This window comes from Furipterus horrens, unplaced genomic scaffold (assembly GCF_987537825.1).
Source record: "Furipterus horrens unplaced genomic scaffold, mFurHor1.1.pri manual_scaffold_2, whole genome shotgun sequence".
NCBI lineage: Eukaryota > Metazoa > Chordata > Mammalia > Chiroptera > Furipteridae > Furipterus > Furipterus horrens.
In genome coordinates this window covers 2,287,740-2,313,278 of record NW_028327172.1, presented here as the reverse complement: position 1 = coordinate 2,313,278, position 25,539 = coordinate 2,287,740, and the positions used below count along the sequence as shown (strand labels likewise).

Below are 25,539 nucleotides of genomic sequence, written 5' to 3'. Positions count from 1 at the left end.
CAGCCCCCAGGCTGATTCACCATGCGGTCAGCGACCCACCCAACCCAGTCACGGCCCCCACCTGGAAGAGGCCGCAGAGCCCTTGGGGAGCCGGGCTGGGGCCCAGCACCGGGCAGCCAGCCCAGCCGGCCCCCAGGGCCACCCGCCCTGCCCCAGGAGGATGCATGGTCCACAAGCTGCGAACCCAGAGCCAGACTTGGGTTTGACCCTCCTCGCCCCTCCCCCTCAAGGCCACGCACTCCCGGAGCCTGACTGCCTTGTGCACAGAAGGGCACACCTGCTCCCTTCTGCCCTCCCTGGGGACTGGTGAGGGCCAAAGAGGGCCTGACGCACGGCAGGGGCCCGGCAGTGGGCAAGGGCATCACTGTTACTATTCCCACAACCACGGACCCAGCCACTCGCTCGCTGGGGCCCACGGCAGAGCAGGCGGTGATTCTGGCCTCCCGAGCTGGGCCTCCCAGAACCCGCGCCATTCCGTGCGACCAACCGGCTGCCGGTCTCAGGCGGGAGAAACTGTCCCTGCCCCCCGCAGCGGGAAAGCATGAGTCCCGAGCCCTCACCCCGCTCGGCAGGGCCAAGCGCTCTGCTGTGGACCGAAGGCCTGTGTCTCTGCCCGAGTCCTGTGTAGGGGCCCCAGACCCACCGTGTGATGTGTCAGGATGGTGGGGTCTCTGGGAGGCTGTGGGGGTTAGATGAGGCCATGAGGGTGGGGACCCCACGATGAAAGGAGTGTCCTTCTAAGAGGAAGGGACCAGAGCTCCGACTCGGGTGCGTCAGGACACGGCAGGAAGGCCCCGCCTACAGGAAGGGACCCCACCGGACGCCTGGGTGCTGGGCTCCGAGCTCTGGGCCTTCCCGCCTCCAGGCAGGGAGGGGTGACTGTCCGATGTCTGCTGCCCGTCGTCCGTGCTGACTCGTTATAGCGGCTGTGAGTGCGCTAAGGCTCACCGACCGCCGTGGGGGTGGCCCCCCGAGCCCAGGTGCCCAGCAGACTCCCCGTTCTCAGAATCAGCGCTGTGACCACAGTTCATGTCCCCGGACACGCACAGTACCCCCGGTCCCCCAGCTCGCGTTTTCTCTCCTTCCCTCCCTTGGAAAGTACCGTTGGAGCAGACGCTACACGGGACGCCTGTGCGGGGCTCCCCCGAGCGCCCGTCTGTGCTCGCAGTGAGGAAGGACCAGGTGTGGTTTCTGCTTCCTCAGCCACTCAGGAGCCAGGGTCCGGCCTGACATCACAGGTGCTCGGACTCAGCCTGTCGCCGCCACACCCTGGGTACCTGGGGACAGTCGGGAGAACTCGTGGTCCAACCACGCCTCAATCACTTTCAGAAAAAGTCACAGTCCAGACACCAGACAGTACACAGAACTTCCAGTCTGTAATGCGACTTCGCAGCTATTAAAAGGGATCCAACCTACATCACCACGCAACACCATTCAGCAGCCCCGCATCTTACACGCGTGTCCACGGGACCCTCAGTGTCCCTCATACCCTCCGCCCCCGCCCCCCAGCTCCGCCCAAGCCTCTGCTCCTCGGTTCCTCTGGTCCCTCCTTCCTCTAGCATCCGCATCACAAAAGACAGCCAACTGGCAGGACTCCTGCTGTGTGACAAGTGACCTAGGAGGGTGACCAGAGGGGGGTGGCTTGCAGGAAGCAGCCATCACATCCCCAACTGACTGAGGGGACCGGTGAACAGGCGAGGGAGCGAATGAACGGAAGGGTGCTGGGCGGTGGCCGCGCTACGTTCTATGTGTCATTAAAAGCAAGCGCTTCACCCTGCGCTCTTAACACCCGTGACGGGGAGGCCCAGGGCCACCACCTGGATTCCTAGACACTCCACTGCTTTCTGTTAAATGCCACGGAGCCTTTCAGGCCCACCCAGGAGACCCGCCACAGCACATGGAACGTAAGCACCTAAGGGACCCGGAGCCCGACCTCCGTCTCAGGGAGGGCGTGCCACATGAGCTGCAGCCCGAAGGCCCGGGCTCGGGGGAGAGGCGCACTCGGCCCTCGAACACTGGACACCCCGCAGCCAGGCCCAGGGCGAGGCTGGTGGGCGGGGGACCCTGGAGGTCTTTACTGGGTGCCGCGTGGCCACGTGCCCCTGCCTGTCCTTGGGACCCGGTCTGGATGCCCCGCAGAGCAGGAAACTCAGGGTCGCTGCCCCGGCTCATCACGGGGTCGGTCACTGGGCCCAGGTGGCAAGGCAGGGCGTGGCCGTCTGCTGCGTGTCCGGCTCAGTCACTGGTCTCTCCCTCCCACACCCGACCCTCAGCCTGCGTCGGGAGCCACCACGCCCCCTCCTCAGTCCTCTGGCCTCTGGGGAGGCATGGGACCTGGCCTGGCCACTCATTGGCTCGGGGGCGGACATGTCACCCAAGGCAGGCCAGTGAGATGCCTTCTTCCGGGTGGCGTCCCCAATCAGCTGGATGAGGGTCTGGAGCTGAGGGAGACTGTGTTCTCCTGGGGGGAGAAGCCACTTGAGAGCGAACTTGACACAGAGGACACCAGAGTGCAGACATGTTGTGAGATTCTGGGGACACTGTTGAGCCCCTGGATCTAGCTAGAGGACCTGAAGCCAAACACCTCTGGGATTTCAGTTACTCCAACCAATAAATTCCATCTTCATGCTGAGCCCGTTTGCACTGAGTTGTCAGCTGTACAGAAAGTTCTGGAATAACACTGTTGGGGAGCACAGAGGAGATGGGGTCTCCTTGCTTTGCTTCCATCCTTAACCAACATCCCTTCGTGCTGAAAGACCCTGTTCCCTTCACCTCCTCCAGGAAGTCCACCAGGGATCCTCTAATCAGTGAGGAACTCTCAGCCTGCTTACTCAGTGGCTCCCCTGAGCCCTGGGCTATTTCACAGACTTCAGCTGGGCCTCCGGGCTGGGCGCGAGGGCCACCTTGGGCAGACATGGCAGGGGACACAGCAGGCCAAGTCCCAGCTCTGGCGCCAAGCCCTCACGATGAGTCGTGAGAACCGCGTGAGCCTCAGCTTCCTCATCAACAAAACGGGGACGTCAATGGAACAGACAGCCCGTGTGACACGAGACGTCCATGTACGGCGACCTGCCCCGTGCCCGGCGCACGCTGAGCGCCCCATCTGTGATCACGACGCTGACTCTGAGCGGGCACACGTGCCGACCGGCTGGCTCCGACCCTGGTGCTCAGGCAGACGGCTCTCCCTGCTCTTGGCACCCCCTCGACAGTCCCCATGGCCCCGCTTGGGGGCCGTAACCCACGCCCCATTCATTGGAGGGTCCCTCCCAGCCCTGGCCCTCGTGGCAGGGGAGCCACCCATGGCCTCCAAGGTGTCAGCTGGTGCTTGTGTCCCACCTTCCCCGTCCTCACCACCCCCCAGCGGTCACCCGGGCCCTCCCGCCCCGGTCCTCCTTGGTTCCCTCATCTCCAGTCTCAGCCCCGCCCAGAGCCCCTCAGGCCCAGGACTGACAGCCCAGGTGGCCCTCACTGAGCCCGGCCGAGGCCTCCCCTGTCCACTGTCCTGCCTCCCCTGCCACGGAACCCTCCGGGTGTGCCGTTTCCGCCTCCTTTCCCGGTGCCTGCATCCAACCTGTCGGGAAGGTCCGTGTCCGCCTCAGAGCTCACTGTGCCGCGAGCTTCCGGGGGTCTCTCTCCTCCGCCCCCAGCTGGGAGGGACAGGCAGCCCCACTGCACGGAGGGGACCGCCGGGCCCAGGCAGGGGCTCCTCCTGTGTCCTTGGGAAGGCACAGCCTTTCAAGGCGGGGGCCTGCCTCTCCTGTACCACCTCAGGTGACATCACAGCCCTAGGAGACGCAACCCCCCCCACTTCTCAAGGCCCTGCCTCAGGCCAGATGCTTTGTGCGCACGTTAGCACTGGAGGTGGGTTCTATTACCATCCCCCACCCCAGTGAGCACCCCCCAATCCTCCCGGCCCGCTCATTGTGGCCACTCCCTGGCCCCCTTTTCTCGTCCTTACTCCAGGTCACACGGTGAAGTTCACGGTGTGGGCTTTGAAGCCACCGCCTGCCTGGGGCACAGCCCAGCACTGCCACCCCCTTGCTGTGTGTCCGTGGGCGAGTGAGTCTCCCGCTCTGTGCCCCGGTCTCCTCGTGCAGAAAAAGAAGCTGATTGAAAAATCCACACTCGACGCAGCGCTGAGGGAGCCCAAGCACGTGCAACCCTGAAAACGGCACCAGGGCCTGCCGCTGCCGGGAGCCCGCGACCTGCAGGCAGCACCTGTGTTCACCAGCAAAGGTGCTGGGGGTCCGAGCTGACCCCGCGCCCGGGCCCGGTCCCTCCCGCGCTCTCCTCCTGTCTCTGCCAGGCTGAGCGCAAAGACAGTCATTTGCTAACTAAGGGCCCCGATACCTGCCGACGCGCCCCGGCGGGGCCGGCTGCTCAGGCAAACGGCGTTGTCACGTGGCCCCGCAAGCCCCCCCCCCGCCCCGAGGTATAAACCCAGAAGGACCTGGGAGCCGGGACCCAGGCAAGTGTCTGTACACAGTGTTCGCAGAGCAGGACTCCCAGTCGCCCAGAGTCAGAGCCAGCCCCGCGTCCCCCCTCTGAAGGGGGGGTGGACACAGCGTGGCCGAGCCCTACCGGGGTGTCACTCGGCCACTGCAGGGACGGGGCTCGCACGCGCTGCCACGGGAGCGCCCCCTGAAGCAGCGTGCTGGGTGACGGGGCCAGGCGCAGAGGGTCGCCGGTGGGCGGGCTCCATGTGTGCGGCGCGTGCAGACCCGGCAAGCCCAGAAAGCAGACTTCCGGGGCGAGGGCAGCGTCTGGGCCTGGGCCGCGGAGGCGAGGCGCAGCCTTGTGAACACGCGAGCCGCCTCGGTCTCGGACTTCAAAGGGGAACTTCTTTGGTGTGTGTGCTTTGCCACAATGAAAAGGCGACACACTAAAAAAGTGTACATGTGCACACACATGACAAAACATGTCTCTAACAGATACATATAAAGGAATAAACACCCACAAAGACGGGCCCCGTGGCAGCCCCGTTTCCCGGCGGCACCCCGGACGTGGCCCCCAGCTTCTCTGTGCTCCCAGTTCCATCTGGGCAGACGTGACCTGCCCCGACCACAAAGAAGTAATGTTAACGTGAAAACTGGCCAGCGGGCAAGCAGGGGGCAGAGTTCCCTCCCTACCACCCCCTGAGGGGGGGGCACCCTATAAACCCAGGAGAGAATTCTAGAACTTGACGCGGAAGGGCTGGCTTAGGTTGGCTGTCCCTGATGCAACCCAGAGGCCCTCCTCAACTTCCTGTGCCTGACAGCGGCGCAAGGGGGCTGTGGGAGCGCGGAGCACCCCTCCGGCGTGGAAGCTTCCAGCGTGCGCTGTCAGGGCCTTGCGATGTCCTCCCCGGAGCCAGCCGGCCTCGGGCCAGGCCTGCGAACAGGACGAAAATCATAAACTGGGTCCTGCTCTGTGCCGGGCTGTTCTTTTGGGTGCTGCGGTGACCCAGGTCACGCGAGGACTCAGGTTCTGGCGTGGGAGACTCAGCCAATGAATCCCTGTGCTCCGTGAACGCAGCAGGTGGTCACACTGAGGATAGGAGAGCCCCTTAGTTGGGGGGGGCACGCGGCTTGGGAAGGCTCCGGAAAAGGCAAGCGGAGGACTGACACAGGAAGCCGGGCCCAAGTGGAAGGAAGGACGTGCAGAGGGCCGGAGGCCGAGAGCCGCCTGGCCCGGCAAGGGGGCTGGAGCCCGTGGTCCTGCCGGCAATGCCAGGGCTGGATGCTCGCGGGACACGCCCCAGGCAGGGACCAGGCGCGGCAGTGACACCCCGTCCCCTGATGAGCGAGCGCACAGGGACAGAGGGTGGGGTGCTTGGTGCTTCGTGCCCCTGTGCCCGCCTTCCTGACCTCCCTGCGCCTCAGTCCCTCACCCGAGAAATGTGGGAACGGCAGAGCCCTCCACAGGGTCCATGGGGGCTACAATGAGCTGGCCCACGGAGCGCTCAGCAGCACATGGTTCTGCTGTGGTTGGGGGGCTGTGCTGAAAGCACAGCAGGACTGGAGGCGGGGAGGGCGTCCGGGCCAACACTCTTTCCTGGGAGGAGTCCCGGTTCTGTGCCCTGGCACTGCCCTGCCCAGGCCCAGCGAGCACCCGCGGGTCCCGCAGCCTGTGTGCGGAGGGTGGCCCCGGATGGGCGATGCTTTCTGGCTCACTCACGGGCAGATCCTGGCCCCCCGCCTTCTCTCACATCCTCGCTCTCCAGGTCTCACTAAACCCTCCTGAAATCCTAAGAGATAGGAGCTATTCTTGTTCCCACTTTGCTGGTGAGGAAGTTGAGGCACAGAGGGGTTGTGTAACTCACCCAAAGCCACACAGCATGTAGGCAGGGAGCTCGATTTGGACTCAAGTGGGCTGCCTGTCAGGACTGCTTTTAAGCCCTGCTCTCGGCTCTAACCTGCTTCTCCAGGGTTCAGCCTTGGCCTCCCCCTCCCTCCTCTGGCAAGGTCCCTGCTGGGGGCGAGCAGGCTGTGGAGGTTCCTGCTTCAAACCCAAGGTGGCTTGCCTCCAGAGACAGAGTCAGGCCCTACCACTCAGCTAGGCATTCGAGGCCCTCCCTGGCCTGGAGGCCCCGGGCTCTTCATCCTTCCTGGGTCTCCTGGGGTTTCCCACACATTCCCACCTCTGAGCCTTTACCCAGGCTGCGCCCTGTGTGTGTGGTACCTTCATTTATAAAGCGCCCGTCAGGCACGTGGCTCTGGCGGGCCCCTTATCGCTCGGAGCTGTCAGGAAAGTAAGGGACAGTGACAGGCACAGTGCGTGGGTATCTCGAGGGACTGCTGAGAAGGCATCCCTGTAGAGGGACCCCTGAGCAGAGATCCGAGGGTGAGTTGGATAATAGAGAGAAGTGGGTACCAGTTCCAGGGGCTGCAAGGGGGTGCAGCCCATTCAGGGGACCAGGCAGAGGGCCAGGGTCAGGGGCCGTCTGTCTCCTCCCAGGCCAGGCTCCTAGGCTCCCTCCCCCACCTTCCCAGCGCCTCCCTCCGTGTCCCAGACCTGAGTCCAAACAGAGGTTCATAGGCCTCTGTTCATCTTCGTGATCGCCAACTCCACGCACAGAGGGCTGAGGGCAGAGGAGGGGCAGCGGAAGTTTGTTCAATGAAATCGAGGGTCCCAGGCAGAGGGACATGGGGACTTTGCTGGCGGCTGTTTGGCCTCGTGGCACCAGGGCAAGGGGTGCGCTCTCTGAACTCCGCAGCGCCAGGCAGTGCCAGTCTCCCACACCCCCGGCCCCTTCTCATTCCAGACGCACTTGTTGCTGGGACACACGCGCCCTCGTTAGCAGGACCGACGAACTCCATCAATTAGAAGAGCCTACGGGGCATTTAGCACCTGCCTGCCTTCAGCTCATTTGCCAGCCTAACCGCTTGTATCATGAAACTGCCCACAAAAGGGCACTGCAGACGGAGACCAATCAATGCTAACGAGGGCCTGCTGAGTGCACTGGCAGGAAGCAAGGAGGAAGGGCAGGTGGAGAGGACCCAGGAGGGCCCCTTTCAGGGGAGTCAGGAGATGTACCAGAGCTCTCTGAACCAGAAGTTTCCAGTGGGGGGACTGCGGCTCCCCTGCCCCCTGCAGACCTCACCTTGGGAAGACTGGGCTGGTCTGCAGCATGCTTGTGGGTCAGAGAAGACAATGAAAAGGTTACATCTCAGTGGGTCAGGCCTTAGCTGGGCATCCGTCAGACCTGAGCTTTGGAAGAAGCCTAGATTCAGATCTCCCTGTAGGACCCTCGCCCGGCAAGCTACCCAATCTCTGTTTCATCGTCTGAAAAACAGGCATGAAACACCTACTTCCCAGGACTGTCCACCTCTGAACACGTGTTCTGGGGCTACTGTTATGCATCAGGCACGGGGGCCAGGTTAGCAAACGCTCCGACGCGTTGCGGGCAGGCCGTCTTGGGAGGGAGACTAATAGTAAGTCGGCCATCCAATCGTGAGGCGGTTCCGATGGAGAAGGAAGCACACGGCTGGAGTGTCAGAGACGGGGCACCTAGGGAGCTCTCTCTGAGGAGCGGACACGCACTGAGACCCCAGGGATGAAGGCGGGCTGAGAGCACAGGACCCTCTTCACAGGAGAGATTTCTGCCCCAAGCAGACAAACGCACTCACTGAGTAACAAGCTGATGGGCCCAGGAAGGCCAGAGACATGGGACACAGGGATGGAAGGTGAGGGCAACGAGGGGGGACCTTCTGGCTCCTTCTCCTGGGGGAGGAGCATCTGCCAGCGCTCAGGTTCAGCACCCTGGAGAGGTCCCAGAACGCCCGAGGAAGCCAGCACCACGCAGACTCCTGGGGAGGATCAGCAACATGGAGAGCACTGTGGGGCACTGATTCAGTGCCATGAACAGGACCACAGACTCCGAAAGAGATCAGCACCCTGGAGAGGTCCGGAGCTCCCAAGTGAGCCAGCACCATGCAGCCCCGCGGAGAGATTCAGCACCATGGAGAGCTCCAAATGCGGCCACAGATTCGACATCACGGGGCACAAATTCAGACCCTGGACAGGACCACAGACTCCAAAAGAGATTCAGCACCACGGAGAGCTCTGGCATAAGGCCAGGTTCAGCACCTCGGACAGCGGCGCAGGTCCCCATCCCCGCTCTGGAGAGGCCCAGCGCACACGCCTTTCTCATATCGCCCCCTGGCTCTGACCCGCCCTGCAAGGTTGCTTCTCCTTAAGCTGTGATTCCAGGCCCTCCCTGGGCCAGCCCCCATCACCCCAGCTGCACAACCTCTGACCGCTCCCTAAATCCACCTGGAGCATTCCTGACCCACTACATTTTCCCGGGAGCTGCTCTTCCTCAGTTCTGCCTGTAGAAACCCGACTGGTTCCACTCATCAAAGCGTGGTGCCAACACCATCTCTTCGTGACACCCCTTTTCGGATTTACCCGGGGGCCGTCCCCGTGCTCTGCCCTCTGCTCCCCTTCCAGACCGCAAGGTCCCCGAAGCACCGTGCCTGCTTCACGCTTTCTCCTCCCCACAGCACACACCAGCCCAGCCCCTGCTGACCATCACGTGTGTGCTTCAGACATGAACGAAGGAACGCACGAAAGCAACCTGTGCCCTCGCTTCCCGTCGCTGAGACCTGCCCCTGCCGGGAACCATGCTGTGGGCTGCACACGCACCTCTGGTTACAGTTTAAGAAACCGAGGCCAGGGAATGAGGGCTTACCCCAGGTTCACGCCGTTACGCAGGGGCAGAGCCTGGTTTCAAACCCAGATCACACTGCACGGCCTGTGCCCTTGACGGAGGCTCCTCCCCATCGCTACCCAGTCCAGCACCTGCCATCTGCCAGCCCCACGGAGCCGCCCTGAGCACAGCAGCCACAGTCCCCTGAAGTGAGTCTGACCTTTTTTAGCCTGAAATGGAAATCACTGATGCTTCAAATTAGAACCCCAAAATGACGGAGCCAAGATTTCAGATCCGCAATAGCTAAGCTGCCTGTATCCACCTTCTCAGCAAGATTCTGGGCTGCTCTTCAGTGGGGACCACCTGTTCCCAGCCAAGATGGAGGACAGAGTGAACCACCCCCTGGGCTCAGGGGGGAGGGGCTACAGCTCTGTGCAGGCAAGGGGTCCAGCCTGCCAGCTTCCAGGGGCTTCCCCGGAGCAGCGGCCTCGTTAGAGCCTTGGAGAGCAGTGCCTAAACGCTCCGGGCCTATGGGGGCCAAGGCCGTAATGACGGCAGTTTGCCCTGAGCACCAGCACCAGCTGAGCTCTTTGGTGCAGACTTTTATTTGCTACTAAAGGAATGGTTTTCAACCATCGCCGACAGCTTGGCTGGAAGCTGACTTCAGCAAAGGCTGGTCAAGGGGACAGAGAGGCAGGTCAGGGTGGCCATGGCCTCTCTTCCTGCCCTGATGCAGAGGCAGGCGGCCCAGGAGCTGAAGACCTGGAGTGGGAAGCTGACCCGGGATCCCAGGCCTTGTCCCAAAGCAGCCTAGTGGGAAGCCACAGAGCTTCCGAACACAGACAGTTCACGTGTGCAGGGACCCGGGATAGCCACAGGGCCCTGCTGTCCCTGCCAACCCAGGTGTCAGTGTGACCGGAGGCTGGGAATGTGCCCGGTGTCCTAACTTCCAGCTGACACCCGTTGGCATTTGGTCTTTAACTTTGTTATTGTGAAAAAATGCCTGTTTAAAATGATGTAAACAAAATATTAAGAATTTCTGGGGGGAGAGAGTGGGTAGAGTCCTTAGACTGGCCGTGTGGGCCACCAGCAGCAAGACATATGACAAAGCCCTTCGCAATGTCCTGAGAGGCACGACGGAGGAACGTGGCTGTGCTGTGGCTGAACAGGTGTCTGTAAAGGAGACCGGCACCGTGGGAACCGCGGGACGGCCCAGCCCTCGGCGCTGTTGCTGGAGGGCAAAGTGGGAATCATGAATAGAAATTCCAAGATTACCTAAAAGCCAGAGGCATGCCAAAAAGAAGAAAAAATAAAAAAGTCGAGCAGGGCAGGGAGTGCCCTTGGCGTGGAGACGCGAGCCAGGGCCGGAGGCACGGCTGCCAGCATCCTGGGGCGGCAGTGCCTGCCTCAGCTGATAACCCTGCACAAGCGGCGGCCAGAAGCCAGCGCTCCGTGGACCGGGGGCGCCCATGCGTCTGTGCGTGGCACGTGGTGGGAGGGCTCTGTGGCAGCTCCATGCATGAAGCGATCGCGGTAACAATCCCTGTCAGTGTGGTAACTTATCATGACATTGCTATTATTTGTTTAACTAACCGTCCTTGGTTTCCTCTCCTGAGTCAGGCATCATTAATGATGATGAAGAACAAGATGATCAAAGTCGAATATTAAGGGGATGGCAACCCCCCGCCCTGCACCTCTGGCTCTCCACCTTCTGTTCAGACCGAGGCTAACAGCAGCCTGCGTGCCCAGAGCGCAGGTGCCGCACGATTCATCTCGAGTGACTTAATTCTCACGGCAGATGGGGACGCCGACGGGGGAGACCCAGGAAGCACGCGCTGACGCGCGGCATGCGTCAGCGCGATCAGGGACCCCCTGCAGTTCCTCGGCTCCGTGCGACATTCACTGTGAGGCTGGGGGCGCAGACCGCTCCCCACCAGGTTGTCACCGCTGTTCGCAGCCCCAGCTTGGGTGGAAGTCCGGGTCTAAGAAAACGGGCAGGGGAGCCTGCATTGTATTTCAAGATCTGTTCTCAAGCTGCAGTCCAGGAAACGCTTCTTAAGTCACTCAAGCAGATCGTCTCTGGGGAAGACGACAGGGCGTCCCTCGTAGGGTGCTCACTCCCGTGCTAACCGAGGTTATAAAACAGTTCCGGGCTGTTTCTGGTGCGCGCGTGCCTTTCACACGAGGAAAAAGCGGTAGCAAACGCAAGCGTCGTGTTTCAAAGATGAAGGATAGCGCTGCCTGTGTTAATGGCGCGGGAAAGCCGATTCGGGGAAAGGACACAAAACCACACCGGCCACTTCAGGGCTGAGAAAACAACCCCACAGGCCGCAGGAGCCTCTGGCGCCGCGGCAGGTGGGTGAGCCATGGCCCCGGGGAAGCCGTGACCACCCCGAGGGCACGCCAAAAGCGAACAGCAATGCCCTGGCCGCGGGGGCTGAGACCCCGCACACCCACGTGAGAGAGCTTTCTTCTAAGGAATCATTTTCTACTTATGAAATTAATACCTGTCAGAAAAACTAATACTGTTCAATCGAGACGATCCGGGAAACAGAGAGAAGTCTGAAACAGGAGGAAAGAACCCCGCGTGATCCCGTCACAGGGGCTAACACTCCCTTCCCCTCGGTGTCTCCTGGGCCCGCGCTGGGGCAGCTGCACCGTTTAGATGACGCTTCGTGGACATGCCCTTCTCGCCGAGTACCGGCCCAACGGCTCCCGCAGGCAGGGCGAGGTCCTCGCAGGCGCGGCCTTAGTCCTTCCTGATGGACCCACAGCAGGGGCACGCCGTCCCCTAACCACCCCCACTGCCCCATCCCTCCGTTCTGGGGGCCCTGTGAGCGGATTATTCCCCAGGAAGGATTCCTAGACGTAACGTTCCTGGTTCAGCTTCATGGCTCTTGTTATCTTGTTATGAACCATCACGTTGATTTCGGAAAAGTTGACGGCAGTTCATTCTTCCAAAGAGCACCACCATGTGAGCGCTGTCATGGGTAATCATTTTTTTTTTTAAAAAGAGCATTTGTTCATTTGAAAATAAAACCTGGCACCTGATCATTTGTTTTCATTCTTACGCTGGGCGCGTTTATACACCGAGCACCTCACAGCCTCTCCCGGGCTTCTCGGAGCCATGGAGCCGTGGGCCATGGAGCCGGGAGACATGGAGCCGTGGGGCCGTGGAGTCGGACAGCCGGGGGGGCGGCGGAGGGGTCCCTGCTTCTCCACCCACCCGCTGCTCACTCGTAGGCCTTAACGGGCCCTGCCTCAGTCTCCTCATCCCTATAACAGGGATGGGAACGGACGCTCATGTGTAGGACAGCTATGAGGGCCGCATGGGACAGTGCAGTGCCTGGCCACGACGCCGCAATCCTGTCGATGAGGACATGAGTCGTATTGGTCCCACGTCACTACCTGCCCTTTGATGGTTACTGTTTAGTTGAGTTATGAGCCGTGTGTGAAATAAAGGGTGCTTTATTTTACAAAAGTAACGCAAGAAACCAAACTTGGTTTCCCAGTGGGGGCTTGTGGGAGAAAGACTGTCCCACTCTGAAGCCTCGGAGATGAACATGGCACCTGCTTCAGCGCTCTACTCAGAGGGCCGGACTCCAAGGGTCAAAAGTCACTCAGGTCAGGCCCGCCTATTAGAGCTCCCGGCGGGGTCACGAGTCGTTTCAAAAGCACCGACACCCAAGCACTCGCCCGCCGCGGGATTCCGTGTCGTAGCTGAGGGCCAGCCACCGGGCCCCGTGTTTCTGAGCAGCGTGCGGGGCTCTGGTGTCCGGCCAGGTCTCCCTGGAGGAGGACGATGGGCTGTCTGCTTGGTGAGTCCCCGAAAGACATCAAGATGACATTCCAGCCCCCCCGTCTCCCCCAAGGACTCGGTGCAAGGCTGTCATCCTTATGACTCACCCTGAGTGATCTCGCCGGCCCCAGCGCGTGGGGCTGAGGAGACCTAACCAAGGGAACCTCCCAGAAAGAGCAGGAGCCGCGCCAGCAAGCTCCTCTCACTCAGCCCGTCTGGACCGGCTTTCCTGCGTAGCCGGAAGGGACGTGGGCCTTCTCCGGGCCTTGCTCGTGGGGTCCCCAGCCTTCCACTGACCGGCATGGAGAGAAACACGTGCCCTGACTCCGCTGCCTGCTTCTCACCCCAGGCCGTCCCCGGGCCCCTCTGCGCCCCGGGCCCTGTCCACCCCCAAAGTTCTGTGGGGACGCTGTGGGGTCCCCAGCCATTAGGGGTCCTGGCACTCCATGTGCCCCTGAAACACAGTGAGACCTCACCACCTGCGGGGCTGCCTTGTTCGGACATCCCTCCGGCTCAGGACGCCCACGCCCCCACCTCTGAGGTGGCGACCCACCTCCCCGGAATTCCCAACTCGAAGAGAGCCTTTTACGGGGAGGGACCGCGCCCCGAGCTCCTGCGTCCTGGCGGCGGGGCCGAGGGTTGGTCGACAGAGACACACGCCAGCAGCGAAGGACAGCGCCCTCCTGGTGCCGGGCAGGGGAGGCCTGTGGCCTGCATGCTGGAGGGACAGCACCGGGCAAGGCACGGACGGCGGGGCCCCTCCACGGCAGGCGGGTGCCAGCACGGGGACCACGCCAGGCCCCCCGACAAGTCCAAGAAGGAAGGACGGCATTCTGCCGAGGCCGAAGACTTTGAAGAGCAAAACAGCACTTCAAACGTGGCCCCGTGGCCCCAAGTTCAAACCCCAGCATGCGCGTTTAAAGAGAAGGACACATCTGACCCACTTTGAGTTCCTTTTCAAGAGCAGAGAGGAGGGGCGGCGTGCCAGGGGACGAGGACAGGTGCCGCCCTCAGGGCAGCTTTTGCACGGGACCCTGTGTGTCACCAGGAGCTCAGAAACCCCACTGGCTCCAGGACGACTTCTTGCCAAAACAAACACCTGAGACATGTGAGCCCATTTCAAACAGTCCCTTCAAGGTTGAAGCTTTTCACTAGAAACATAAAAAGTCTGTTGGAAAAAAAATGCAGCTATAAGGCTGTAAGTGATTTTAATATTCTAGAGGCGGAAGCTGGCAGCTGGGGGAACAACCCAGTGAAGACTCTCAGTCTCTTTAATCCAAGCACCTGAAGGAGACTTTCCGCACCGCCCCAGGGAGCCTTGGACGTGAACTGGCAGGCGCTGGGCTCCAAGGGTGCAGCCCCCTGTCCCCGCGTTGGTGTGGGGCCTATGGCCACGGAGGGCCTGCTCCCTCGCCCGGCATTCGTGACCTAATGATACCAGCAGAGGGTCCATGCGCTGAGGGTCAGTGTTCCTAGAATCTTGGAACTCAGAGGTTCCTGGAATAGAAAACCTGTTCCAAATGGCCAATGGATTTGCATCACGGAGGTGAAAAGCAATGTCAAAGGAGGTGCTTGGGCAGACATGTAGAAACTCTTAGTGCCCCCAGGTTCCACGGGGGCTCCCCTCCGGCCGGGTGGCATGCCTCCTCTGCCAGGCCCAGGTGCGCTGTGGTCACATCCGCCAACCCCAGGCGGCTCTGCGCCCCCGGGCAAGGGATGAGCCCCGGGCTCGCTCTGAAGCAGCCACGCGTTTCCTGTATGGACCAGTCTATGAAGGAAGCAGTCCGGGCAGCCGAACACCAGGGGATGTGCTGAAATCCGCGGCCCTCATCAATTATTGAAAACCAGCCACAGCTCTGTGGACCTATCGGAGCCCCCGCTCTCTCTCTCACACACACACTCACACACACACACCCTCACACACACACACACACACACACACAGAGGACTTACATCACAATTGCGTCCCACAGAAGATGATTCAGCCCAGTGTCTCTGCATTTCCAGGAGGCCACAAACCGAGTTAACCCGGGAGACCATGTCCCAGAACCAGTTAAACGAACGGGGCTCCGGGGCAGCTCGCTCTCTGGCCGAGCCAGGCTCTGATGGGTCCGTCGTCCTTCAGACGCAGCCTGTAGCGCATGAAACGAGACCAGCGCGGGACGCCGGGAGAAGAGGGAGCACCTTCTCCACATGGCCCGGCTCTCTCTCCAGGGCTGTCTTTCTGCCTGGGTGCTCACCCCTCTGTCTTGAGGAATGCTAAAGAGATGAGCAAAATCATGGCTCGAAAAGCCCCCTTGGAAGCCGGGGCGTGACAAAGGGCAGTGGCTGCCCATGACCGTCAGCATGACCCGGGCCTCCTCCTTTACAGAACGAGCACTGGGTGGCCGCATCCATCCCTTCCACCCGCACGCGGGTTTCCAATGCAGATGAGACAGGTCTCAAGGTTAGCGGAGAGAAATGCTTTTCCAAGAAATGTGAACTCCAGCGAGGGCCATGGGCACTCACCCAACTGCCTAAAAATAGCTTTTCCAAGGGCAACATATTCTTGTACCCTCAGTATTTCCAAAGAGTCACACATCCCATCCATTTGCACAAGCAAGATTCGAAGTAAGACCTGCCAGAGGGCGCGGAGCTCAGGCGAGCTGGGGCCGTGGCCCCGGAAGCCTCAGCGCGGCCACTCCTGGGTTCTTTAAATGAAGAGAATGCGCCTCCTTCCCCCTGCTAGCCACAGCTGGTTCCCAAAGCATCTGGTTTCCAGCTTCCTGTGTGTGCCACCGGCATCGGCCGCCCTTCCTGCCCGTGCGCCTTGGTCTTTGAAGGCAACTTATAAGTCACCACACTCTTAGCCACCAATGTCAAGGCCTCATGCCAGCCAGAGCCACGGGGCCATCCTTTCTCCCTGCCCCTAGGGCGCAGGGACGGGTGAGGGCCCCTCCTGGGGTCTGCTCATACGGTCACGGAGAAACCGCCCAGAGACGCGCATGTGTCCCCGACATCACGAGGTGACCACATTTCTCTCCCACCTACTTCATGACCGATGGCCAAGTTCCACATACATTTCCACCGTCCAGAGAGGTACAGGCGAGGCCTCAAAGGCAACCCGAACATGTCTACAGGAACTGGAACCCACCAGCGGGTGGGCATAACCAAGCACAAGTCCACGCCAGGATCCACGACACCCCCGTTTGGGCCCAACGGCCACGCTGTCCTGACCACGGACCCCAATGTCAGAGAGTCAGCGCTCTCCCCAAGCAGAAAGATACCAACACCTGTGTTCCTACCTCAATCAAGAAGTCCCCGGTCCTCAGTCCGGCTTGCCACGCCACCCCGCCTTCGTCCACGGACTCCAGGTACTGCAGGGCCGGGAACGCCGGCGTGGGCGTGAACTCCTCAATGGGGGTGTCCGCTGGGGAGGCAAGGACAGCTCGTTACAGGCCCGGAAGACGTCCCCCAGTTGGCAGCCCCAGCCCTACAGGACCCTGACAGAAAGGCCCACGTGTCTTCTGGTGAGGCGGGGGTCCAGACCCACTCTGCCCTGGACAAGGCTTGAGCCTCACAGTCCCAGGTCAGCCCCAAGTCAGGCCACGAAGCTTGCTGCATTCTGGCACCAAGTCACACCTCTCCGCCTCTCTGCTAAGAACACGGACGAGTGTGTTCCGCGGTCCATGCCTGTATGTACGTGTCTGTCATTTTCTTTAAAAGCATCGGTGACTAAACATTTTCAGTTCTAAAAATGGAAGAGTCCCCCCCATAACCACATGGAGCTACAGAAGCACCGTGCTAAACCACATGCCAGATCTCCGTCTACGGAGATGCAGCCGAGGGACTTCAGCTGGGAGCTGGGTCAGAACAGAAGGCGGACCCAGTGGGGGCTTACGGACTGTCTCTGCGGGGGCCCGGCTCGGTGGCCTCTCTGTGACCAGAGTCCTGGGGGGCCTTTGGGGCCCCACACAGCTGCCGAGGGACACTCTAGGGCAAGAGATGGACTTTCCCGGGCCGTCCTGAGCAGCTGGGGGTGCGGGTGGGCAGAGGCAGGCGGCCCCTGCGGGGGGAGGGGACGGGACTCACACAGACAGCCGCGGACACACACACGGGGACCACTACCTTCTCCTTCTCTCTCTGGACAGACGGCCCTGAGCAGCCGGAGCCTCGGCAGCTGGGGCTCCCACCCGGGAAGGAGGCCTCCCGCCGCACAGGTGCAGGGCCCCCACTCAGCCCCGAGGCTCGGAGAGAGAGGAAACTTCCACATGGCTTACCCACACACGCGGTGGACAGACGCCTCCTCTCATGGGGAGGCGATGCCATTTTGTTTCCTTTCGGGAGGGAGCCCCCAAGTCACTGCCGTGGAACGCACCCCAGAGCCCCCCGCCCCAGGCCACGTGACGTGTGTGCTGCCGGCTTGGGCCAGGGCAGAAGGGACCATCTCGCCATGCTCCCTTTGCAAAGTCACCTTAGGGGCCGGCACGCTGCTGCCTGCCACACTTGGAGCCAAAGCCCACCCCCAGAATGGGGCGGTTTCTGGATCCCGGAACTGGGGACCAGGTCCTCCTGGGCACTGGAGGCCAGGAGCCCCGAATCCAGCCACAAGCAGGCTGGACCAAGCCACACAGCCCAGAGCCAGCCCATGGTTTTAATAAAGGGGGGGGAGAGCTGGTTCCGAGCAACACTGTGTATAGAAAATTAACAACATTCCTAAAGGAGGCCCCGGTGTTTTCGGAGTAAGGCAGCATGTTAAAGAACACGGTTGTCTAGCAACCAAGTGCCCCCAGGAAAAAGGCTTCTTTCTGAGCCGGGGAACGTCTTTCATACAGACGCGCGCGCGCGCACACACACACACACACACACACACACACACAACATGTGAATGCAGCCGGGAGGCTGGGACCCGCTGCTCTTACCTTTCGCCCCTCGCAGGACGAATCCGAAGCCCTCATTGCCCTTTTTCTGCAGGACCACCGTCTTCTCGTCGATGGTGCAGTCACTGTAGACAGAATTCCGGGGATAGCGACCATTATTGTGACCCGTCATCATCACCGCGGCTGCTCCTCCGCCGGGGACGCTCATCATCATAGTCAATTAATCACCCAGCTCGCCGGCTCCAGGCAGCATGGAGGGAGCTAGGCAGCGCAGGGCGCAGGAGGAGCGAGGCGGCTGGGGGGCAGGCGAACGGGATAGGCGGGCTCGGCTCGGTGGGGCTGGGAGGGGGGGCCGGGCAGAGGCAGAGCAGGAGCCAGCAGGAGGAAGGAGTCACGCATGGTGGGGAGGCCTCGCGCGAGGGCTGAGCGGCGGCTCCGGGCGCCGGGAAGCAGGGACGGAAAGTCGCCCGAAGGAACCCGCGTTGCCGCGCCAAGCCGCCCCAGGCCGGATGCGTCTTGCAGGGAGCAAATGAAATCAGCCGGACCAGAAATGAGGCAGCAGTTTTTTGTTTTTTTTTCCTCTTCTTCTAGAAGGGTTTTTTAAAAAAATCAAATTCTATTTGCTTCCTGCGTGAGCCAGCGCCGAGAGACGCAGCGACCCCTCCCTCTCCGTCCACGGGAACGTGGTGCCCCCACAATGAGCCGCGTCACCCCGCGCACAGGAACTGCAGGCGGGCGAGGGGCGGCCAGGGCTCTGCTCAGCGCGGCGGCGGGTGGGGGCTTCTCGCGGGCGGCAGGTCACCCCTGTGAGACCTGGGCCACGGATGACAGGCCTCCTTTGGGGGAGGAGGAGCCTCGGGATTCCCCCTTTGACAGGCAGTCCAAAGCCACAGGGCCTGCCTCTTGGCACACTTTTTTTCTTTTTAAAGGAAAGAAACCCAAAGGTCCAACTTCGACTCAGCTGCCAAAGCCTCCTGTCATTTACAGGGAGGGCGCGTTGCCACATCGTCCACCCCGCAGGCAGCGGGGGCGCAGGGCAGGAGTGGACTTCCTGGCAGGGTGGCTGCATGGCCAGCGCCCTTCCCGCGCCGGGGGCTCCTTCCCTGAGGGGATCTGCAGCTGCGCCCGAGGTGGGCAGGAGCAGGGCCCCTGTGAGGGGACGGGCAGGGGCAGGGGCACCGAGCAGAGGCCTTCTGAGGGTCCTCAGGGGCGGGCACGGGAGGACAGGACCCGCCTGGACAGGCCCGGGGTGGAAAGGCTGCGGAGGACCCAGCAGAGTCTGGGGGCCCCTGCAGCGGAAGGACAGGCTGGGGTACAGAGAGCACCATGCTTGGTGGGGTGTGAGCCCCCAACAACTGAAGGTCAGCCTTGCCCAGTCTTTGATTTGCTGACTGCGGGGAGCACAGAGCCCCAGTATGCAGCCCCGGGGAGCAGCGCAGCCAAGCCAGACAGGTGGCCCTTGGAGGAGGAGGGGCAGGGGTGCTCGGACCAGGTGATGGGCGGCAGTCGAGAGCCTCCCCTTACACAGGGGAGGCAGGGGAGCTTCACAGAGGTGGGGGCCCAGCTGGAGAACGTGCGAGCATCCTGACCCTCCCGAGCCCCCAGCCCGGCAGCAGACGGCCGTGCAGAGGACCTGGCCAGGGTGGCCCTGCCTCGCAGGGAAGGGTCAGCAGAGCGGGGACACACATCTGGACACCCAGTAGACCATGAATCCAGGACAACCGGTCCAGGGTGGTCTCAGAACTCGGGAGGTGGGGGTTCGCCTGAAGGACGGTCAGCCATCCAGGGTAGGAACCTGTGGCTGGCCTGCCCAGTGCTGACTCAGTGACGGGCTCTCTACACCTCGGTTTCCCTCGCATTCCAAAGTGGCGAAGACAAACCACAGGCCTCTGGGGATTCTTGTGGGATCAGATGGGTCGATACCTGGGACGGTGTGCTGGACCAGGGGAGCCCCAGGGAGCCGTCCCCGCAGCCGCTGCCAGGAACCGCCGCGGGCCTGGTGGTTAGCCAGCCGGGAACCACAGGAGTGGGGGGACGGGCAGGCGGGGGCTCTGTGGCGAGTGCACCGTCTGCCAGGCCTCCCCACAGCCCCCCCCGGCAAGAATGCAGATGCGAACTGCCTCCCGCTGCCACCCGCGGCCCCACAGCTCGCTCCGCACCAGGCAGGTGCAAACCCCAAAAGCCCTTCCTGCCCCTCCTCTGGGGAAAGGCTCTCCAGGGGCCCCGGCCGTGCAGGCCACGGCCTTCTGCCCCGACTCCCTGCACGAGTGGCCACCGGCAAGCAGCGCTGACACCCGGAAACAAGAGGCTGCTCAGAGGGTCCAGAGCTCTGTTCTCCCCGGGGACACACCCCCAGCACCCGCCTTCACCCAGCACTCAGGTGAACTCATCTGGGGCTCCAGGTGCGTGGCCAACTCCGCCCCCAGGACCAGAGGGTGCTGACCCGCCCATGGGCTTCGTGTGCCCCGCAGACCACCTGCACGTCTCCCACCAGGGGACGGGTCAGGGCAGTGCTGTCTGCTCCCTCCCTACAGATCAGTCTGCCCTGGTGGCCGTGGGACGGTGTGGGCTCAATCCCAGCTCTGCTAGGACCCCAAGGTCACACTGACCCTTGGAGCTTCAGGGTCCACTCTGCAGAATGGGGATAGTACAAACCATGCCTCGCAGCCTCAGCAAGAGTCAGTGAGTGAACTCGTCCGAGCCAAAGCAGCCGCAGCCACTTGAGCGGGACGGTGTTGGGGACAGCCACCCCCTGGACAATGATGAGGCTGCCTCCTGAGCCCCGGCTCTACCCACTGGTCAAAGTCGTTCTGACTCACCCTGCCCCTGCCCCGGTCTTGCCCCTGAACGGCAGTGGCCACTCCTCTCGCTGAGCCAACGCCAGCTCCCTAGTGTGCCCTGAGGGATGGCCCCCCACTTCTCTCTGCTGAGCCCCCCGGGGCCTAAACTGTCCCGGGCCCCGCCCATCAGGGCCTGCCTGGCCCCGTTCACACAGCCCTGGCCCAAACCCCGACCCGGCCACCGCGCAGCTTCATTCCCAGAGCCTGTCTCCCCACCAGCACAGGATGTCATTACACAGCACATTAGTAATCCTGCCGTGCAGCGACTTAGAGGGGCAAGTGAGGCCAGACCCCCCAACACCCAGGGGAGGGGAGGCTCCCCAACCCAGGGAATCTGCCTTCATTAGCACCCCCGCGTGTCCCATCGTGCTGAATGCCCCAGGAGACGGGGGGCCCTGAATGGCCGTGCCTTCATCTTGCAGGCGACCTGACGCCCACAGCACTCAGTGGAGGGTCCTGCCCCCACGTGCTTGTCGGGTGGAGTGAAATGGGCCCAAGCACAGCAGGGGTCCCGCGGGGCGGCACAGCCCTGGTTCCCAGCCACACCCTGGGGGGCACTGACCGTGTGCCACCGGCCTGGCCCAGGAAGCCTGGGAGGAAGCGGCAAGACCACCCCGGGCTAGAACCTCAGTCTTTGCAGTAACTCATGCAAAGCGATGGGGAACACGCATGGAAGTCGGTCCCTTAACACAGGTGCTCCCGTCTGCTTTTGTCCTCAAGGCATGACCCTGACCCTGCGGCCTCCCCTCCCCCCAAGGTCAGCCTGGGAACCCCACACTCTGGCCTCCGGGAGGAGCCTTCCGGCTGCTGAGAAGCTCTCAGGGGGCCCTTGCTGCTGGTGTATGTGTCTGAGCACTGTCCCAGGATGGTGGCCACAGCCACGTCAGAGCTTGTGGCACCGAGGCTGGGTTCTGTGTGCCACCACCGAGCTGTGACAGAGCCCCCGGGACCAGAGGCCCCTCGCTACGCCCCGGCCATGCTGGCCCCACGCCAGCAGGCCTGCCCCCCAGAGGAAGCCCAAGTGCATGCTGACCGGCCTCCGTGGAGCTCCGCCTCGGCAGTCGCCCAGTCCCCCTGCCATTGGCCTGGGCAAGCACTTGGAAATCAGGGCCCCCTGGTCCGTGGGGGCGGGCCCAGGGAAACAAACAGCTCGCCCCAGAACGGTCACGCCACGCCCCGCTTTGCCCCTCCGCCTTGCCGCCTGGGACCACGGACCGGGGCTCAGCCCCGCCTTCCTGCTGAGTCTCCTCTCCCTCACCGTCGCTGCTCTAAGATGCCCTGAACTCGGCCTTATAACCTCCCCGATCCTCGTTCACGCGAGCACCGAGCACAGGCCGCAGGCTGCCTTGGAGAACGTGACGGGCCCCCCTCAGCACATGCACTGGGGTGCGGGCCCCAGGCTGCTGGGGGACGTGGTGGGGTCCACACGGAGTCACAAGTCCATGTCGAAACTCCCCGGGGACCGCACAGTAGAGACCATGCAAAGTTCCAGTGTCCCACTCACTCAGCAGCCCCACTGTGCGCCACTGTGGCGTCTCCTGAACACACTGGAGCAAAACAGGAGGGTCCCCACCCCGTTGGCCAGCCCCAGACGCTCCTGGGGTCCGCCTTGCGAGGGCGCAGGAGGCCAGGCCTCATGTGGCTTCTAACTGTGGCCGAAGGTGGGCCCCATGATGGGCCTGCAGGGAAGGCCACGCTTCACACAGGTCCAGGGGGTGGCAGGAGCCAGCGATGACAGCTGGTGTCCAGGCTTTGTCAGCCACTGAACAAGCTGTCTTGGCAGCGAGGACTGGTCCCGGGGGAGGTGTGAACATGCAGCCGCAGGAAGCCAGGCCTGAGGTGGCGCGGCCGCCCCCCGCAGGACCAGCTAGCTGCTCCGGGGTTCTGGGTCCTGGCTGGGGAGGCACCCTGCCTGGGGCTGAAGCTCAGAAGTGTTAGCAAAGGCCGATGGCCATGCTGCCACGTGAACGCGTGCATTAAAGCAGTCATGCCTTTTGAATCCCTACTAAGCGTCAGGCGACGGCCTGGGTGCCAGGCATACGGAGAGACTGAGCCAGGCCCCGTCTGGCCATTATGCAGAGGTCGGGTGTACTGGGCTGAGTGGTGGCCCCCCCCTAAAAATCCATCCAGGTCCTAACACCCCGTGCCTGGAAAAGGGAACTTGCTTGGAAATAGGGTCCTTGCAGATGTGATTAGTTAAGGACCAAGGTGAGGCCAGCCTGGATTTGGTGAGAGCCCTAAAACCAACGACAGGTCCTTGTCAGAGGACACAGGGGGCAATCTGAGACACAAGGCACAGCAGTGGGCAAGGCTGCGTCAGGATGAGCAGACGCCGGAGCCACGCAGCCGCAAGCCAAGAGGCACCAGGCCTGCTGGCAGACACCAGACGCTGGAGGAGGGGAGGAAGGACCCTCCCCCAGGGCCTTGGGAGGGAGTGGAGCCCTGTGACACCTTGGTCTTGGATGTCCAGCCCCCAGATCTGGCAGAAAATCCACTTCTGTTGTTTGAAGACCTCCCAGTCTGCACTAATTTGTTACGATATGGTGCTGTGAGAACTAGAAGGGGGCCGGAGGACTTCCTGTAGGAGGATGACTGATGCATAAGTAGGAGTGAACAAGCTGGGAGGCTGGACAGGGGAAGAGGAAGAGAACATTCCAGACGGGTGGACCCACATGGATCAAGGTTCTGAGGCATCACAGAGAGGCAGGAGCCAGTCACAAGGGGCCATGGGTGTCAGGCACCAGCACACGCAGGGCAAGGTGCAGGGTTGCAAGAGGCAGGAACACAGCTCCCGCCAGGCCGGGGACAGCCATGCTTCCCCCCAGTGTCACTCACAAAGGCCAAAGTGATCGAAAAGCAACCATCCCCGTCTCTCCCCCGCCCCCGCCTCTCTCCGCCAGGCCTGACATCAGCGGCGATGACCCAGGGTCGCCTTGCACACGTGGCCCGACAGCCATGTTTCCATACAAACAGTCACACACGAAAGTCTGCTGACGCTGAGGGCGGCAACTCCCAAGCCACCCGCACGAAGCTCAAGTGACCCTACAGGGGGTCAGGAGGGCCGGTTCCCGGGGCGGGAGTCGGGGTCAGGCGAGGCGCAGACTCGGGAAGACGCTGCACCCACCGGTCAGCAGGACGCGCTGCCTGGACTCCGATGCCTCGACCCTCCCTGGGTTGGGGGAGGCTGCAGGGCTGCGTCAGGGGACCGACCAACGTGTTTGCGATCTGGAACTAAAACCCACAGGCTCCGAAACTCGAACAGCAAACTACGACATGAAGATGAGCCTGTGTTTAATTGTCTGCAATCTAGTGTTGGGTTCATCACTCATGAACTTGTGCTTCTGTGAACACAGCCTTGCAAGTCGGGTGTTCTCCCCGGGAGAGAATTCTTGGGTTAGGGTTAGGGGTTAGGGGATAGAGGTTAGAGTTAGGGCTTAGAGGTTAGAGTTAGGGGCTAGGGGTTAGGGGTTAGGGTTCGCAGAGGCTACGGGGGAGTCAGTGTCATGAGTTACAGGCAAACAGGTTCAAAGGCAGAATCGCAAAATCATCTTCAGGCAAAAAGAAAGGTGTGTTGAGTGTGGGCTGTGGGCTGCTTGGATCTGGAGCTTAGGGGCGGGCCCGCAGCCTTGGGGGCGCTGGTGCCTGGGGAGACACCGGGGACCCCCGCCAGGGAGCTCAGGGCGTTCGGTGCCCTGGAAACCTCCTTCCCGGAGTGGCTGTGGGGGCCCCGCCTCCTGCAGTGCAGGGAACCGAGGCCTGGGAGAAGCCGGTCTCGGTGGCTCACCATGCAAACGCAGCTCCGTGACAGTCTGATGGAGGTGGGAACTGGGGCACTGTCGGAGAGAGGGCGCTCCGGGGACTGGGACACGGTGGCTGTCCTAGAAACTTCCAGGCTCTGCCAATCAGGACAATGAGGCTAAACAGAGAGCCCGTCAGCTCCGTCAGCTCCTCTGCGGGGTGCCGGGCCTCAACAGGTGGCCCCGCTGGGCAGGCTGCCCAGGTCACCGCGGCAGCGCTGGCTGTGGATTGGAACAGAGGGCGGCTCCGCGGGCGGCAGGGACCGGGCCAGCCTTGTCCTCGGGAAGGCCTGGCGGCCGGGAGCGAGCAGGAGGGGTTCCCTGAGTCGTCTGTCACTGGCTGCTGCCGAGAGGGCACCGCTCAGTCCTCGGCCGCACACGCCGCCACTCCCTGCCTCCTGGCCAGCTGAGTGCTTAGTGCTGCCCTCTTGCCCTCTGCCCCCGTTCCCAGGGGACGTGGAGCCCGCGTGGGGGCATCCTGGGCTCTGAGGGTCTGTGTAAGGCATTCACGTGTCACGGGATGGGGCGGCGGAGCCAAGGAATGCCGGTGATTCACTCACAGACGACACTGTTCCTGGTGCCCAGGAGCCCACCTTGCCCCATGAGCGGGGGAGCTGCGTCACCTCACGTGGCATCGGTGGGGACGCAGGGCTGGTTCCCACGTGGCCACACACTCACGGTCTTCCGGGAACCGTTCTCACGCGGCACTCAGACAACGCCCGGCCCGGCGTCTCCCACGCCCGGGTCTCTCCCCGTTGCTAACGCACTCGGCAGCGCGAGGCTTCCCTAATAGAAGCCGCTATGTGCAGAGACCTGAGTGAAATGAAATGGTCTCGTTATTTCGTAATAAATCACCTAAAAGCATTTCCTGAATACGACCAGGCGGCGGGCGGAGAAGAGAAAGATGCAGCTCGTGGGTCTGGGACAATGACGGCGGAGCTCGTGGCTCCCCGCGGAGACGCCCGGAAGCGGGGTGGGTCTGCGAGGGACAGGCTGCCCTGGGACCTGAGAGGGGGCCCGCCTCCCCAAACAGCTCTGTGGCCCTGGCGTCCACAGCCTCCCCCGCAAAATATCAGGTTTTTATAGTCAACAGTAGCCATTTTAAATATAAAAC

At 62.2% G+C, this 25,539-nt stretch overlaps 1 protein-coding gene across 1 annotated transcript in view; it reads right to left on the bottom strand.

The window, feature by feature from the left end:
- Positions 1-25,539, bottom strand: part of SHANK2 (SH3 and multiple ankyrin repeat domains 2) — a 296,667-nt gene that overhangs the window by 83,559 nt on the left and 187,569 nt on the right. Inside the window, exons 15-16 of the mRNA XM_090257200.1 lie at positions 17,831-17,913; positions 16,214-16,338 (exon numbers count right to left, since the gene is read on the bottom strand). Coding sequence (XP_090113326.1) covers positions 16,214-16,338; positions 17,831-17,913 — 208 coding nt within the window. The remainder of the gene's footprint in view (positions 1-16,213; positions 16,339-17,830; positions 17,914-25,539) is intronic.